This window comes from Poecilia reticulata, chromosome 6 (genome assembly GCF_904066995.2).
Source record: "Poecilia reticulata chromosome 6, P_reticulata-male-v2, whole genome shotgun sequence".
Lineage (NCBI taxonomy): Eukaryota > Metazoa > Chordata > Actinopteri > Cyprinodontiformes > Poeciliidae > Poecilia > Poecilia reticulata.
Window position 1 is genome coordinate 28,598,354 of NC_088835.1, and position 17,427 is coordinate 28,615,780.

A 17,427-nucleotide genomic window follows, 5' to 3' on the forward strand; every position below is an offset into this window, starting at 1 on the left:
AGAATGTCATTTAAATTATTTATTTCAGCAATTCAATAGAAAATCTGTTAAAATGTGATTTTGACACATGATTTTGTACAGTCAAAGATGAAACCAGAGGATCCAAACAATTTTAAAATAGGCAATAGCTTAGAGTTTAAAAGGGAATTTAAAAAATGGAATGATTTAAAGTTATAGAAGATTTCATTGAAATCTGAATGAAATCTGGTGGTGAATTATTCGCTTTTGTCATCTTTCTGAGAATTTTTTTCCCGTCACCAATTGGAACTATTTTGATAGTCACATTTTTAACCTTTCTTAACTTGTGGTTACGGGCCAAATAAAATAATTTTGAGGGCCACAAATGGCCCCCAGGCCACACTTTGGACATACCTGTTTTATAGCAGTTGTATGGAGCTTCAGTTTCTAGAAGTCTCTATCAATCTAATCGCCCAGAGTTTGAAAAAAGCATTGTTCAGAAACTTTCTTTATGAATCAAGCAACTCTGATAAAGATGTAATGTTTTATTCATGCATTGTGCTTTTATAGGAAAATAAGAGCAAAACAACAATTACATTACAAATGAAAACATTTCATTTATATCCAGTTTGGAAAGCAGCCTGAATAAAAAAACTAAAAAAGAGTCTAGATGTTGCAGGCAGTGATCAGCATTGGCTGTATTATCAGTGTTATTAAAAACCTGAACTAAAAATAAAACAACTCGATGCTCAGTTTGCAGCTCTAGCGGCTGCTGCTGCTGCCGTCTGCTGCAGCTTCTGAGGGAGGGTGACGGTGATAAAATGGACCCTGTCCTTCCTCAGTTTCTGCTTCACAGTCTGGGTCTGACCCAGCTCCATGTACTCCTGCTTCTGCTTGTCGAACAGCGGCCAGTTCACCAGACCAGGACCATTAGGAGAGCTGTGGACAAATGCAAACAAGGCAGACACTAGCAGAAATAAACAATCTGGATATTTACATGTGAAACAAAGAAGAAGCTTTCAAATGTTTTATTTTCTGCAGAACACACGGCTTTTCTTCCATGAAATGTGAACATCTTCTTCCACTTCTTTTGGTTGTTTAGGACGCCCTCTAGTGACTGTTGCGGGTACAGTTCAACAACCCGCAGCTGTCTTCAGTTTGATTCGTTAATTATGACGTCATATTAGTAGGATCATTGAAGAAAGGGGGAAAAAATGAAAACAGGAATAAATTCCCGCCAAAAAAAACACAAATTTGGAGATTAATCAGAAATTAATCAGAAAGATTTTCTAGAAAAAACAATTAAGTTTCTGAGTTTGAAAAGTCGGAAGTTTGCTTAAAAAAAAAATCCCCGGGATGAGAATCTTTGTGCACCTTTAGAGTTATGGATGTTATTTATTTACTTGGCCAAATGTTCACTTCTTACCCAGTTCTGGCGAAACTGGCCCAGTAAGACATCATGGTCCTGGAAAACCTCTCATCCTGAACGGTGCAGTTGACTAAAGATGGAAAAAGAAGAAGTTCAGCCACAGAATGAAGTTTGCTTTTCAGATAATTACTGCTTTGAGGGAGCATTGGATTAACACAGGCACACTTTTAAGCAGAAAGTTTAAACCAGTGGTTCTTAACCTGGGTTCGATCGAACCCCAGGGGTTTGATGAGTCGGTCTCAGGGGTTCGGCGGAGCTTCTGCCGCGGAGGTAAAGACACACTTGTGTAAAAGTCGTGATGACGCGCCGCGCTTGCTGCAGAGGATCACGTTACATTGCTTAGCCAATCAGTGCTGCGGAGGAGCTCTGATTGAAGAAGCTCCACTCTCAGCAGGGATTTGAACTTGTGTCTTTAATTACTTCAGCAAAGCTACGTTTTTAACAAATTCTGTTGCTTTCGGTGTACTTCTAAATCTGCTCCCTAGTCGCATCTTTTCGGGGTTAGTACTGCCTCTAGTGGCGTGGGGTGGTAACACAACTAATATAATTACACTACTAAATCAGAATACCGCAAAGTCTTTATTATTTATTATTAATTTTTCATTCTCTTAAGAATGTAGAGCTAATTAAATTATCTAAACACCTAAAGACCTTAAACTGGTTCCAGTTTCTCTCGATGGCCAACCTGCTGAAACTGTGGCAAATTTTAAATACCTTAATTGGGTGGTTCCTGGACAATCAGTTCAACTTTGCTGAAAACACTGACTATATTTTGAAGAACTGTTCTCAGAGACTCTACCTTTTAAGAAGATTTAGTGATCTTGGGGTGACCCAACTACTCAAGGTGGGTCACCCCTATGTCTTGAATTTGGAGGAAAAAAATCCTATGGTCCTATCCTAACCCTATGAAACTGGTGGGTCCGGTACCTCAAAAAAGGTTAAGAACCACTGGTTTAAACACTTCACAGAGAGCTGTATAACAAAATCCTAGAAAACCCTGGGAAAAAAATCCAGTTTTTAGACAATATTTTTGATTTAGTCACTTGCTTTTATTTAAACCCACTTAGTGTTTTTACAGCTGATTGGAGAACAAAACTGCAACATTTGTTACATTTTCAGCTGCTGAGGTTTTCTTTCTCACTGCAAACGATACTAAAACCTCTGAAGAAAACACAGAGCGTAATTTCCTTCTTCGCAAAATGTAAACAAAATGGTGTAGCGTCAGATTTTAGCTGTTGTAGGATTTCTCTTTTGCCTGAAAAAAGACAATGAGCCATTTCTCCTGGTAGCATTAAATTTTCGCGTTTGTTTTGGTTGTATTTACCCAGAATTCCCTGCACTACAGTCCGCTTCACATATGTATTTGAACAGCATCCGAATTCACTTCAACCAAACCGAGATCAAGGTTAGAAGGCGGATCAGAGTTTGATTACTTATTCATATCTACCCACCAAAAAACTGACTTTCTAGACAAACTGACAAGAGTTGGATTAAAGCAAATTAAACACGCCTGGTGGGAATGGATTTATATTCAAACTAATCCCAAATTGCACTCTGGTGCTTCCTCCTGATTTTTGCAGACATAACGCTAGTTGTGAATGGAAGATGACTTGACTTACATTCCTAACATCTGCAGACATAATGCGGCACAGCAAGAAAAAGAGCAACAATTGGAGACCAGACTTCATTCTACACTGCAAAAACACAATCAGTGATTTAATCTAGTTTCTAGGACACTTAGAATAAGACAAAACTAATTTAAGCTTTTAAGCTGTGTGAAGTACATAATTTCCTAAATAAATGAAAAAGTACAACTTATTTCGCTTATTATAAAACATTTTCCACATGTTAATAGTGAAATAATCTGACAGTGGAACTAATACCTTTTCGCCAATATTAAGGAATTATTTACTTCAAACGAGCTCCAATATCAATTTCAAGTGTACTAAGATATTTGTTCTAGAAATCAGATAAAAATAATTTTTGTCTGACCAAAATATTTTGTGTTTTTGAAGTGTATTGAATGAGACACAAACTAAATCCAAGTACATTTTCTCTACTAATATAGTTTGTAGTTAGTTTTGTGAACACTCATTATATTTCCTCTTTTTGCAAAATTTCTTTTCATTTTATTTCCATCAATGAAAATGTTTGTTTTTTTTACTTTCCTGTTGAAAGTCAACAATGTTACCAACTGGAACTGAAGCAACCTGGAGATGTACTCGACTAAAAGATGTCTGAAATTGTCATTGTGAATCTTGTACCAACCAGTAATTCTGATGTGTCCGTTCCAGAAACATGCTCCGTACATGAAGCCGACGTCATCAGCGTGGTCTGCCTTCACAAAGCTTGGCCTGTTGGGTGTGGGTCGATCCGTAACGTACACAAACTCATACATGTACACTGGAGCGCCTACGTCTGGAGCCAGGAGGAGTAGGTGTGAGCAGAGATGCAGACCAGAGCACAGTGAGTCAGCCATCTTTGTTTCTGACCTGCGTGGTATCCGGCCACCTTGATGGTGGGCAGCACCATCAGCAGGTCTCCGATGACCTCCGTGAAGGCGTCTCGGATGTCTTCTGGCGTTTTTGCGTCTTTCAGATACTCATCCACGATGAGACTGTTGGCTGTGGAGGCGGCCTGAAACATAGACAGAGGTTCATGAATCATATTTAGAGTTCTTTGGATGACCCCTTTTGGGGTTTTCCACTTACAATGAGACATTTTCCAATGTAATAGGTGAAATAATCTGACAGTGGACTAGGACTTTTTCATCAATATTAAGGAATTATTAACTTAAAACAAGCTACTATATCTTGCTGAAAAGTTACTTGTATATTGTTTTATACGGAAGAGGATTAGGGCCAATGAAAAAAGAAGAATGTTCACTTAAATCTCAGAATTCTGACGTTAATTTTCTGAGATCAAAATTCAGAATTCTGAGATTAAAGTCAGAATTATGAAATCTTCAAAGTCTCAGTTCTGTTCTCTTTCTTCAGTGCTCTTAATATAATCTAAGTGTACTAAGATATTTTGTAGAAACTAGACAAAATGTGTCTTGTTGTTTATGAGTTTGGTCATCAAACTGAAAAAATCTGATTCTGGCTTTATTTAAGCAGTTCTCACCAACTCACCCCTTTAGGATTAAACATGTGGACCACCGCAAGCACCGCCTCCCTGTTCATGCCTTTCTCCCAGCCAGGAGGACCAAAGGCCTGCGATCCACCAATGGAGAACAAACCAGAATAGATCAACATCAAACAGAGACACCTGGAAAGTGTCATCACTGAAGATTTAACACCACCAGAGGCAAAATCCAGCCAAACTCATGGTTGGTGACTCCCATCATCACTGGGATGTTGAGAACTTCTTTCCGTTGCAGAAGAACATCAGCTGTGCCGGGAAGGAATTCACCATCCACTGCGGCTCCGAAAAAATTTTTGTTCTGCACACAAAACACAAAACATTGTGAATGTGAAGGTTACAGAAGGAAGAAAAAAGACTCCAAACATAAATCCCAACAATTTGTCACAGCCAGAAAGGAACACAAGTTCCACTGAGACCACTGAACTTAAAAGATGGCCACTGGACCGCCATATTGGTTGGCAAACGCAGCGCAAAGCGTCGATAATAGTAAATTTTTTTCAAAAAGTTACTCAAGTAAACATTACTGGTTAAATATAACTAGTTACCACCCAACTCTGCTCTTGACCAATGTGCAAGAGAAAGACTCAGAGAATATGGCTTGTGTATTGTTGTAATATATTAACTCCATTCCAGCTGTCAAGGCAGTTGGTTAGAGATGCCTACCAAGATGGCGGCAAAGCTCACAGTTTTTACCAAATTCTGTAGCTTTCGGTGTACTTCTGAATCTGCTCCCTAGTCGCATCTTTTCGGGGTTAGTCCTACCTCTAGTGGCGTGGGGTGGTAACACAACTAACAATTACATTACTAAATCAGAATACGGCAAAGTCTTTATTATTTATGATTAATTTTTCATTCTCTTAAGAATGTAGAGCTAATTAAAGAATCTAAACACCTAAAGACCTTAAAATGGTTCCAGTTTCTCTCGATGGCCAACCTGTTGAAACTGTGGCAAATTTTAAATACCTTGGGTTGTTCCTGGACAATCAGCTCAACGTTGCTGAAAACACTGAGTATATTTTGAAGAACTGTTCTCAGAGACTCTACCTTTTAAGAAGACTTAGTGATCTTTACCCAACTAGACTCAAGGTGGGTAACCCATATGTCTTGAATTTGGGGGGAAAAAAAATCACATTTTATTTATCACTACAGAAGGGTTCAGTGAACGCGCATATGAAACTGGTGGGTTCGGTACCTCAAAAAAGGTTAAGAACTACTGTTCTATAAGAATGGAGATTACAGGAAGGGAAATGTGAAAGTAATAATTAATCATAAAATGCAGTGTGGATATAAAATAAATGAACTAAATAAATTGAAATAAGAACAAGTATTTATTAGTTTACGATCCCAAAAATAACCACATTGCAGAACACAGGTGGACAGCCACAGCGTATTTAAAGGTTCTATAACCTGTTTGGTTGCTGAAATGATTTCATCTTGAGTTTTCCCTCGGAGGCACCGGACCAGTTCTTCTGTGCTGCTGATGGAGCATCCAGTAATGTTGGCAACCATCTGGCAATAAGACAGGAAATGAGATCATTAAAAACACCAAAAAGCGTAGAATCACACTGGACCAACATGAGGCAAATACAAGAGAAGTGTGTAAAAAATCTTGGGCCATTTATAATTTATTTATTTAGAACAGGGGTGGGCAACTCCAGGCCTCGAGGGCCGGTCTCCTGCAACTTTTAGGTGTGTCTCTACTTCAACACACCTGAGTCAAATAATAAGGTCATTAGCAGGACTCTGGAGAACCTGACTGCACTGAGGAGGTGATTCAGCTATTGGATCCAGGTGTGTTCTACCAGGGAGACATCTAAGAGTTGCAGGACACCGGCCCTCGAGGACCAGGATTGCCCACCCCTGAATTAGAAAAATGGGTCCAGATCAACATGGATGGAAGGATGGAAACGTGAGACCATCCATACATTCTTTCATTGGTCCATCCATCCATCCGGACTGACCAACGGTCAATCTGTCCTTAAATCCATCCATCCATCCATCCTGACTGCATGCTGATTAAGTAACTCTGAAATTAGATTCTGATGTTTGACCCTGGTTATGTCTTAAAGCTACAGGACTCTCCTCTCTTCCCTTGTGAGTGTTTCCTTTGCCATTGTTTCCTGCCAGTGGGAGATGCAGAAAGCAAATCCAAAGGAATAAATCATGGAGACATTCACCTTAGGAGTGAGTAGAAACACATTCAAACGTACGTGGGCCTGAAGAAGAGGCTGATCAGAAGTATAGGGCGAAAGAGTTGCAACTCCACTTTGAAAGATTGCTTTGTGGAAAAGTCCTTTCGACAGGGGAGACAGAGTCTGTGCAGAAAGACACAATCTGTAAGTTATCAGGAGGAATGGAGTGATAAATATCCAACGTAAAACAGTTTATAAAAGTGGGTGATCTCTTCCATTCCCCTGGAATGAGTTTTCTTTACCAGTATGGATGCGCTGATGCCTCCTGCAGACTCCCCAGCAATTGTGACAGATTGTGGATCGCCGCCAAAGACCTCAATGTTTTCCTGCACCCACCTGAGAGCAGCCAGCTGATCCAACAAACCCCAGTTCCCCTTGGCGTGTTCATCTCCAGTGCTTCAAAAAAGGGAAAGTTCTTGCTTTCGGCAATCATTTGGACAACATCTGAACATCAGAACTTTCTTACCTCAAGAATCCCAGGATGCCGAGACGGTACTGAATAATGACTGTCACAACGTTTTCATATGCAGTCAATGATGAACCATCGTACTGGGAGGCAGCACCCACAAACAGACCTCCTCCATGGATCCACACCATCACCTGAATCACAACACAAGAACCTGACGGTGTCAGCTGACCTTTGGATACAGGAACTACAGGTCATAGCCCACACTGTACACACAGACTCAGCCCAGACTGAGGTCGATATTTATATTTACACATCCACATTGGTTGAACTCAGTGAAAATGTAATTGCATAATCAGTATTTACACACTACACAAACATTGAAAGGTTTAAAGCAACAGAAAGCAATTACATTACTAATTTTCCTTGTTTTTCTTTCCTTAGAAAGTTCTCAATGTCCACAGCTTCTGTGTTCAGCTGGGAGTAGATTAATTCATGATATGAAGTTATCCAATGAATACATGACAACTCCATATATTCATCAGTTTTTCTTATGTAATTGTGGATCAGTTTGTCTTTGTTTAGCCATGTCTCCATCCTGGATAGTCATTGACAGGGGATTTCTCCACCATTAACTATGTGTACTCTCTCGTTTCTTTCCTACAGAAAGAACCCTTTGTGTGTTTAGCCATGATTTTTTCTTGGAGTCACTGACAGGGTTTTCTTCCATTAAGTTTGTGTATACTCTCTGTTTTTCCTGGGAAGTACTCTTCGCTCAGTGCTGTCTGTGTTTATCTGGGTCTCTTTCCTGGATTTAGGCAATGCCAAATGTTTTCCTGACATCTACTTTGTGTTCTCTAGTTTCTGATCTACAGAAAGTATTCTTTGCTCAATTCTCTACCTCTAGTTGGGTGATTTAACAAAGTACTCCAGTGTTTCTCTGTTTAGCCATGTCTCTACCTGGATATTCATTGATAGAGAGTATCCCACCATCAACTGTGTGTACAGTCATGGCCAAACGTTTTGAGAAGGATTCAAATGTTAATTTTTACAAAGTCAACTGCTTCAGTTTTCATAATGGCAATTTTCATATACTCCAGAATGTTATAAAGAGTGATCAGCTTAACAGCAATTAATTGTAATGTCAATATTTGCCTAGAAAATAAACTTTATCCCCCAAAACACATTTCAACTTCATTGCAGCCCTGCCTTAAAAGGACCAACTAACATCGTTTCAGTGATTGCTCCATTAACACAGGTGTGGGTGTTGATGAGGACAGGGCTGGAGGTCAATCTGTCAGGATTAAGTAAGAATGACACCACTGGACACTTTAAAAAGAGGCTGGTGCTTGGCATCATTGTTTCTCTTCTGTGAACCATGGTTACCTCTAAAGAAACGTGCAGTCATCATTGCACTGCACAAAAATGGCCTAACAGGGAAGAGTATCGCAGCTAGAAAGATTGCACCTCAATCTATCGCATCATCAAGAACTTCAAGGAGAGAGGTTCCATTGTTGCCAAAAAGGCTCCAGGGCGCCCAAGAAAGACCAGCAAGCACCAGGACCATCTCTTAAAAGTGTTTCAGCTGCGGGATGGATCGGGCTACCAGCAGTGCAGAGCTTGCTCTGGAATCTCAGCAGGCAAGTGTGAGTCCATCTGCACGCACTGTGAGGCGGAGACTCTTGGAGCAAGGCCTGGTCTCAAGGAGGGCAGCAAAGAAGCCACTTCTCTCCAGGAAAAACATCAGGGACAGACTGATATTCTGCAAAAGGTACAGGGAGTGGACTGCTGAGGACTGGGGTAAAGTCATTTTCTCTGATGAATCCCCTTTCCGATTGTTTGGGACATCTGGAAAACAGCTTGTTGGGAGAAGACGAGGTGAGCGCTACCACCAGTCTGGTCTCATGCCAACTGTAAAGCATCCTGAAACCATTCATGTGTGGGGTTGCTTCTCAGCCAAGGGAGTCGGCTCTGTCACAGTCTGGCCTAAAAACACAGCCATGAATAAAGAATGGTACCAGAATGTCCTCCGAGAGCAACTTCTCCCAACCGTCCAAGAGCAGTTTGGTGATGAACAAAGCCTTTTCTAGCATGAAGGAGCACCTTGCCATAAAGCAAAGGTGATGACTAACTGGCTCAGGGAACAAAACATAGAGATTTTGGGTCCATGGCCTGGAAACTCCCCAGATCTTAATCCCATTGAAAACTTGTGGTCAATCATCAAGAGACGGGTGGGCAAACAAAAACCTAGGAATTCTGACAAAATGCAAGCATTGATTGTGAAGAATGGACGGCTATCAGTCAGGATTTGGTCCAGAAGTTGATTGAGAGCATGCTAGGGAGAATTGCAGAGGTCCTGAAGAAGAGGGGTCAACACTGCAAATATTGACTTTCTGCATTAACTCATTCTAACTGTCAATAAAAGCTTTTGTTACTCATAATATGATTGCAATTGTATTTCTGTATGTGATGAAAACATCTGACATACACACATGAAAACCAGAGGGCAGCAGATCATGTGAAAATATAATATTTGTGTCATTCTCAAAACTTTTGGCCATGACTGTACTTTCTTTTCTTTCCTATAGAAAGCACACGTTGGTTCTCCGTGTCTCTTACAAGGACATTCTAACAAAATACTCCAGCCTCAGTGTTTCTGTGTTTAGCTGTGTCTCTATACTGAATGGAGGCATCAGCATTTCCGTTAAACTTTGTGCACTCTCCTTTACAGAAACTACTCTTTGCTCAATTTTTTATCTCTAGCTGGGTCTCTTGTGAGTATATTTTAACAAGGTACTCCTGGTTCACTGTTTCTTTGTTTATCTCTGTTTCATCTCTGCAGCTGTTCAACTCACCGGCAGCTTAACTTCTGGCGCGGCTTCAGCTGGAGTGTAGACGTTTAGATACAGACAGTCCTCTGAAACCTCTGGCACCGTGAAGTCCATAGACATGGCTCTGGAAAGATTTACGACTATTTCTCGATCCTGGACGCACCTGAGCACAGATGTACAGCAGGAAGCAGAGGCAGACATGAACAAGAGTCTCTGGGATTACGCTGATTTGTTTGGCGGTTTGGGGTTGTTACATGGGGGGCTGCTGTGTGCCGTCTCTCTCCCCCTCCCAGGGCTCCGGGCTCTCAGGGGCCGCCATCCGGAGGGGCCCTACAGGCGGCTTGGCGAAGGGAATCCCCAGGTACCGCTTCACCCTCCTCTCTGTGCCTTTTACAGTCACATATTCTCCTCTGATTTGGCCACTTTTCAGAGAAACCACAAGTTCGCTGCCCCCTAATGAGAACAGGGACAGGATATTACAGATAGTTTCTCTGCTTTATTGAATCAGTTACTCTTTTCAAAAATGTAAACTTTGGTTGGTTGTCTCATACTGGTAAACTATCACAGAGAAAACGGCCTCCAAAAAGCTTTTAAAATGATAGAATTGGTTCATCAGATTCAAAATGGCCGCCTTTGACCCTATAACTAAATCCTACAGAAAACATGTGGCCTGTCCTGAGAAACTGCACAAGTTCCAACTTTGTAAAATATTATGGGACGAAACAAAATGTTGAACATTAATAAACAAAAAAGTATTTTTGAAATATCAAAACTACCTTTTAGATTTGAGTTGTTTTTTCTGTTTCAAAATCTTTTTTTAATAAACTTTATTGCTCATTTGTCATCTTTATGTCTCATTGTGGTAAAGATCTTTCTTTCAAAAACAGCAGCAAATCATAAGACCACATCTATTAAAATGCAATTAAAGTACAATATGAATAATAAAGGAATAAAAACAACAAACACACACAGGACTAAAATACAACTCGATATAATTCAAAACCTTTAATAAAAATGTCTTAAGGTATTTTTATTATTCTCAGGAAATGACATGTTGAACAGCCAGCAGAAAATTATTCACCAACACTTAATACAGTAAAATATGGCCAACAAATAATAATCACAGTAAAGACGTAAAAACATAACTATTAACTGAACAACAGTCAACAAGATGTTTTTAAAACGATGGTAACAGCAGATACAAATAAATTCCTATATTTGTTGGTTCTGCAGCTTTTTTCCTTGTTTTAAATACTTTATACCTGATTAACAGTGGTCTTAATACATTAAAAGCTCCATAGACACTTTTCTGAGGGAACTTTTACGCTTTAAAAATTATTTGTAAAAGTTTTCCTCAACCTATTGTCACTCTTAGCTACAGGCCTCCAGCTTCCACAGGCTGTTTTCATTTTCAGGTTTCAAAAATCTTTTTATCCAGTAGCAAAAACAACGTCTGACTTTACAGACTGAGAAAAGTGGCACAATTAAAAGTTGAAATACTTTTCCTACCTGTTGCTGGATGTGCCGTCACCATCAGCACAGGGAGCAGGAAAACAACGAGCAGCACTGTTCTCATCTTGTGCAGCCAGGAACAAAAGACAAAGGCTTACAGTCGGCGTTCAGAGAAATAAGCCTGCTGTCCTCCCCCTCCCCTCTGGTACCTTCACTCTTCACACACAACAAAGTCCAGTAACATTCGGGTCTCTGCATACAAAATATACACTATTGATTTAACCTCTACACATAAAAAAGACCCCATCCTGCTCTCTGAACCCAACAATATTTACACATGCAACACATGCATGATCGCCCACATGGACAGATTTGAGGGACAAAGAGTTAACAGGCTGGTCACATGTGTTGGGAGAACAGATACAGAAACCTTAGAGAGGTTTGAGCTGCTGAGTCATGCTGGTGGTCCAGATTATTTAGACAGCCGGGAGAATCTCTTGTTTTGCTCCCCATTCCAGAAGAATGAGCTCTGTGGGGTTTTTTCACATACATTCGAACATTTTGGAGTCCAGGCAGCAGGTTTTTTAGAAATTGATTCTTTTCATAAATCGTTTTAAGATTTATGAAATCTTAAAACGATGATTTAAGATTTCATCGTTTTAAAACACTACTAGTTTTAAAACAAACTAGTAAACAACAACAACTATGTTGTTGTTGTTTTACATTGAAATGTCTTAAACAAATACCAGAGTTCACAAGAATATAATAAATGTCATTTTTAAATGATAATTTTTTTAGCTATGACAAAAAGGAGTCATGACCAACCTGCAACCGTGTGAAAAAGTAATTGCCTCTGAACCCGACACCTTGCAGTTCCACCCTTAGAGGGAAGATCTCCAGTAAGCCTCCGTGATAATTGACAATATTTTGTCAAGATATTGATTTAAATTGTGAATTTCACAAGATCTGACCAAGACTTTATTCGTTTTGATGCTTTCATAGTTGTAATTGGTGGGGGTTAGTTAGATTATTGTAAGCTCACAAGCAAATGTGACCTTATAAAGACATTCTCCTTCAGGATTTTCTGCTACAGAGAAGATTTCAGGGTTCCATCAGTTAGTGCAGAGGTTCCTAAACTGTGGGGCGCGCCCCGTAGGAGGGCGCCATGTCATTGAAGGGGGCTGGGGGGGAGCCGTCTTGATGAAAAAAAACAACCCCTGAACGCTATATGCGCTGGGTTTTTACCTTAGAATCGCCAACTCTCTGTTATTCCTATGTCAATTTGATACAGTAGGGGCTTCCACACTTCCCATATCTGTCTCCTCTGTCACTTTTATCAGCAGTTAAAACTGTTTAATCCATTGTTAACATGCGGTAACCTGTTTTTCCGAGCCGCCTTTAAACGCAACATGAGCGCTACAACGCTGGCGCTGGGTTTAGACCTGTGCGCCGTGAAGGAGACCTGCTGCTGCTGTGCGGAGCTGCACAGGTGTGTTAGAATCATGGCAGCAAACCAGCAAAACGCAAAGAACTTTTCACAGTTTTTCCCCCAAACTAACCGACTGTTGATTAAAACTGTTGGATGCAGGTAATGTTAGCTAAAAGATGACTAGCTAATATCAATACATCACAAGTAGCCTGTAGGCTACAGATGTTGTCCATGTTCAGCTACATTCATTTTGCCCCCCAAAATGAATGTAGGGGGGGGGGGGAATGTTTGGAAACCACTGGGGGGGACCAGGAGCAAAAGTTTGGGAACCACTGAGTTAGTGGGAGTTTAGAAGGTTCTGGTGTTGCAACGCAGTCCAAAATCATTCATCTACCACAACTACGTTTTGAGTTTTCAAATAAGATTTACGCCTTCTAAAATATTCCTCTTTTCTCTCTTCATTCCACATAATATTTTCCTAGATATCTGGATGATCACCAAGACGTTAATATGACAATGTGATAATGGAGATGGGTCTTCATATTTTCTTTTCGGTGAGCAGAGGTTTTCACCTGAGATTTCTCCCCTGGTTGCCATCTTTTTCTAGACTCATGTCTGATTATGAAAACTGATTTGAACTGAGACCTTTAAAGCTTTATGGGGACAGTCTTGATAAACCTGAAATATTGAAATATATAAATTTTATTATTTTTTATAGGAACACAGTTTTTTTTTTTTTTTTAAAGATTAAAAATTGTTTTTAGACTCTTTATTTTGCAAAGACATTTATTTTCACCAGGCTGCACAGTGCAGTGGTGCAGTAGGTAGCACTGTTGCCTTGCAGGAAGAAGGTTCTTGGTTCGATTCCCGGCCTGGGGTCTTTCTGCATGGAGTTTGCATGTTCTCCTTGTGCATGTTGTGGATTCTCTCCTGTCTGTCTCTGTGTTGCCCTGTGACAGACTGGCGACCTGTCCAGGTGACCCCGCCTCTCGCCCAGAACGTTCGCTGGAGATAGGCACCTCCCGACAAGGGGTTTGATCAAACCCAGGTTAAGAACCAGTGCTCTAAGCTCTTTATTAGCATCTGTTGATTTATCCATCCATCCATTTTCTGCCGCTTATCCAGGGTCGGGCGGCCGGGGCAGCAGCTTCAGAAGGGAGGCCCAGACTTCCCTCTCCCCAGCCACTTCTTCCAGCTCCTCCGGGAACCCCAAGGCGTTCCCAGGCCAGCTGAGAGACATAGTCCCTCCTGCGTGTCCTGGGTCTTCCCTGAGACCTCCTCTTGTGCCCGGAACACCTCACCGGGGAGGCGTCCAGGAGGCATCCTGACCAGATGCCCGAGCCTCAACTGGCATCAACATCTGTTGATTTATTCCCACATAAATTGAACTACAATAAGAAAACTTGTTCCAGAGTGCTTTCTTGTGAGGTAATTTAGTTTGCAATTTTACAAGAGACTTCTATCATTTACAGACCCAGACACACAATGAGGCAACCAGTGGCTCTCTTCGTCTTCCTCTCTTAATAATAACGTAAGTTAAATGTTCTCAAACATATTTCATAACAAGTGAAGATTTTATCAGTTCAGTTTTTTTATGAAATATTTGCATTCACGTTTATTTTTTTTCTTCAAAAGACCTAATATATAAATATAAATCTTTTTATGTGATGTTTAAAAAATGTCCACTAGATGGCAGCAGTTAACTTTGGTGACAGAAACAAACTCAGCCTTCTGTTTTTATTGTTGCAGCAAAAACGGAATCTTATCTATCTTAAGTTTTATTGTTTCATTGTTTTCACAGGGTCAATTATTAAATAGTCCCTAAAACAAATGATTAACCACTTTATTTAAAAAAATTATCTATTTCATTTTTTTGCTTTATTTCATTGTGAATTATATGAATAATATAATTCACAATAAATAATAAATAATTCACAAATAAATAATTCACAATAAATAATAAATATATGAATAATTATATTGTATTATTCATATAATGCATTTTGACAGATTTTTCAGATTTTTTAATATGAATTCTTATTTCACTTGATTTAACTTGAAGTGAAAATACTTTAAATTTAAACTTAACTTTTAGCATTTTTAATGTAATTATTTTAGTATAAGTTTAATTAATAATTTATTTTAGAATTTTTAATATAATTATTTTAGTATAATTTTAATTATTAATATATCTTATTTTGACGGCTTGAAAACAACGCCTGTGTGTGGACCAATAGGAGTTGAGTGCGTCTTGCTACGTCAGACGTAGGGGATGACGTAGCTCCTCCTCTCGTGCTCCGCCTCTGTAGCCGCACAGTTCGGCTGTACTAGCGCTGCGACTCCACTGGAAGCGGCTCTCCGGCTCAGACTCCCCGCAGGAGGACCAGTGGGCGGACCGGTGTGAGGAAAGTTGACAGAAACCAGCAGCAGGAATCCCGCCGAACTCCGCGGAACCGACGCTTTCTGACGGTAAACAGCTCTCCGACAGCCGCTAACGGAATAAAAGGAACCGCGAAAACGGAGGACAAGGTGCGGACTCAGCGGCCACAGGTAGCCCCAGCTGTCTGGAGGGTCATGCGGCTCTCTGAGCTGTGAACCGCCGCAGACGAAGAGAACGAAGCCGCCACCAGAGGGAGGACCGACGGACGGAGGAGGAGAGCCAGCATGTCCCGGAGAAAGCAGAGCAAACCCCGGCAGATTAAGCGTAAGGAACCGACAACTTTATTCCTCCTTCGTGCTGTTTTTTTTTTTCATGGGAATGTTCCCAGAGAGACGGAATACTGGGAATTCAACCGAGTAACCACGGCGCTGAAGCTGGTGTCTGATGTGTAGCTCCTGCTTCTGCACTTGGATAAAGGGATATTCCACTAAATATTAGAAACCGAACCAAAATATGAAAAACTTTAACTCGTGAAACCTGGATTGGCCTATTCTAAGTACATCGAAGCAAATAATAATCTGTAAAAGTTTTATGTCAATGTTTAAAATCTAAATGATGCAGTATAAACAAATCTTAGCATAAAATGTAGTTTTTAAAAAAATGATTACACAGATAGAGTTTTCAAATAATTAGTCAAGCTGGAGCAAAAGTTAAAAGTTATAAATGCTAACAAAAAGCATAGAATCACCAATTTTGGGGATTTTATAAGCAAAATTGAAGTTTTCAGATCACAAATTAAGATTATTCTGTATGTTTGAGATGAGATTAAATATCCCAATCAGTATTAAATTAGAATAGATTGTTTTGGTGATCTAAATAAATGTTCACTTGCACTTTAAGGCTTAACAAACCACAAATAGTGTTTTAATGAATTAATCATCACTTAGATGAATCCAGTCCGGTTTGAGGAACCGAATCAGACCCTAACTTCAGTAAATCTGATATAAAACCATTTGAGGACCAAACGGAGGCAGAACCGTTAAACTGAGCTCAGCTGCAGAGTTTTTCCTCCCGGTTTCATCCCTTTCAGAGCCTCCCTGTCGGTGCAGGAAACTTTTCATTCCTTCCTCTCTCTCTTTCTCTGTGTTCAGCCTGTTTTTCTGTGTTTTCGTCCATCGGCAGCTGAGCTGAATGCGTCGCCGCGGCTTCCTGTTTAATTCTGTTGTGGAAACGTCAGTGTTCTCTGAAAAAGCCGATGTGAGGAGAGATAAAGCAGCGATCCGATCTGAGCTCAGATAAAGATTAAAATTGGATCTTTTTTTTATATTTGTTTTCAGTTTCAGGCTGCACCCCCCTCCATCCCTTCCTCCTTTCTCCCAGAGATGGGGGCTGCAGATAGGCCTGCATGGCTGATCTCAGCCGCTGATAGCAGCTCACAATCGGATCTTTTTTTTTTTTTTTCCCCATCTATCCTTTTAACTCAATAATGCATCTGGGGGCCGCTTGAAAGGGGCCCTTTTTTCTGGTTCTGGTCTCCGAGCTTTTCCTGTTTATAAGACCTGCGAAGCTTTATCAGGTGGAAACTGATGTTCAGAGTTGATAGAAGAAGAAGAAAAGCGCATTAAAATGCTTGTTGCGCACGGAGTTTTAATGAGTTGAGGAACAGTTAGGAGGCTGCAGCTGGAAGGTGTCTTATCTGTCTGTTTGGCTTTTTTGCATCGTTGATTGTGTCACCCTGTCCTCAGAAACCTCCTGTCTGCTGGCAACACGTTGGAAGTTTAGTCTGCATGAAATCACCTCGCAGAAATGCCTTCATGTTTGCAGCCGTAGAGGTTTGATCGCCGTGATCAGATCCAGCATGCAGCAGGTGCTTTTCGCCACGCAGGAGCTTCTCTCATGAATTCTTCAGCATTTAGTCAACTTTACATCTTATTCGTTTTTTTTTTTTTTTTTTGCACAACTTACACAAAGATTTCATTTTTCTCCCTTAAATAATCTCAAACGTGTGGAGTTCACCTTCTCTACTCAAACCTTTTAATTAAATTGTGTGCAAATCTTATAAACAGAAAATTCAGGATGTTTTTTTTTAGAGAAAAAACATAGAAAACTCTTAGACTATGTTCACACATTTTTTTGCTGCTCATGCTGCTAATTAAATGCAACCCAATCAGACTTCTGCGTCAACAAACCAAGAAGAAGAAGAACG

The 17,427-nt window shown here is 40.3% G+C and overlaps 2 protein-coding genes across 2 annotated transcripts in view; one reads left to right on the top strand and one right to left on the bottom strand.

Annotated features, from left to right (window-relative positions):
* Positions 1 to 488: 488 nt before the first annotated feature.
* On the bottom strand, positions 489 to 11,626 carry ces3 (carboxylesterase 3). Its single transcript, XM_008412558.2, has 13 exons — positions 11,470 to 11,626; positions 10,215 to 10,413; positions 9,985 to 10,123; positions 7,190 to 7,323; positions 6,966 to 7,119; positions 6,742 to 6,846; positions 5,939 to 6,040; positions 4,689 to 4,829; positions 4,519 to 4,599; positions 3,880 to 4,024; positions 3,656 to 3,805; positions 1,385 to 1,457; positions 489 to 897 (listed from the first exon to the last, which is right to left on the bottom strand). The coding sequence occupies exons 1-13, from the start codon at positions 11,534 to 11,536 to the stop codon at positions 708 to 710; spliced, it is 1,680 nt and encodes a 559-aa protein (XP_008410780.1). The 5' UTR covers positions 11,537 to 11,626; the 3' UTR covers positions 489 to 707.
* A 3,438-nt stretch (positions 11,627 to 15,064) lies between these two features.
* zfpm1 (zinc finger protein, FOG family member 1) overlaps positions 15,065 to 17,427 on the top strand; it is a 112,034-nt gene continuing 109,671 nt past the window's right edge. The window contains exon 1 of the mRNA XM_008412557.3: positions 15,065 to 15,545. Coding sequence (XP_008410779.1) covers positions 15,506 to 15,545 — 40 coding nt within the window. The 5' untranslated portion in view covers positions 15,065 to 15,505. The remainder of the gene's footprint in view (positions 15,546 to 17,427) is intronic.

What these genes read in the sequence shown, in the direction of transcription:
- ces3 (XM_008412558.2), bottom strand. Translation starts at nt 11,536, where the DNA reads ATGAGAACAGTGCTGCTCGTTGTTTTCCTGCTCCCTGTGCTGATGGTG. An exon ending in GACGGCACATCCAGCAACAG is followed by an intron (nt 10,414 to 11,469) that starts GTAGGAAAAGTA and finishes TGTTCTCATTAG; the next exon opens with GGGGCAGCGAACTTGTGGTT. An exon ending in TTGGCTGGATTTTGCCTCTG is followed by an intron (nt 4,600 to 4,688) that starts GTGGTGTTAAAT and finishes GGTGGATCGCAG; the next exon opens with GCCTTTGGTCCTCCTGGCTG.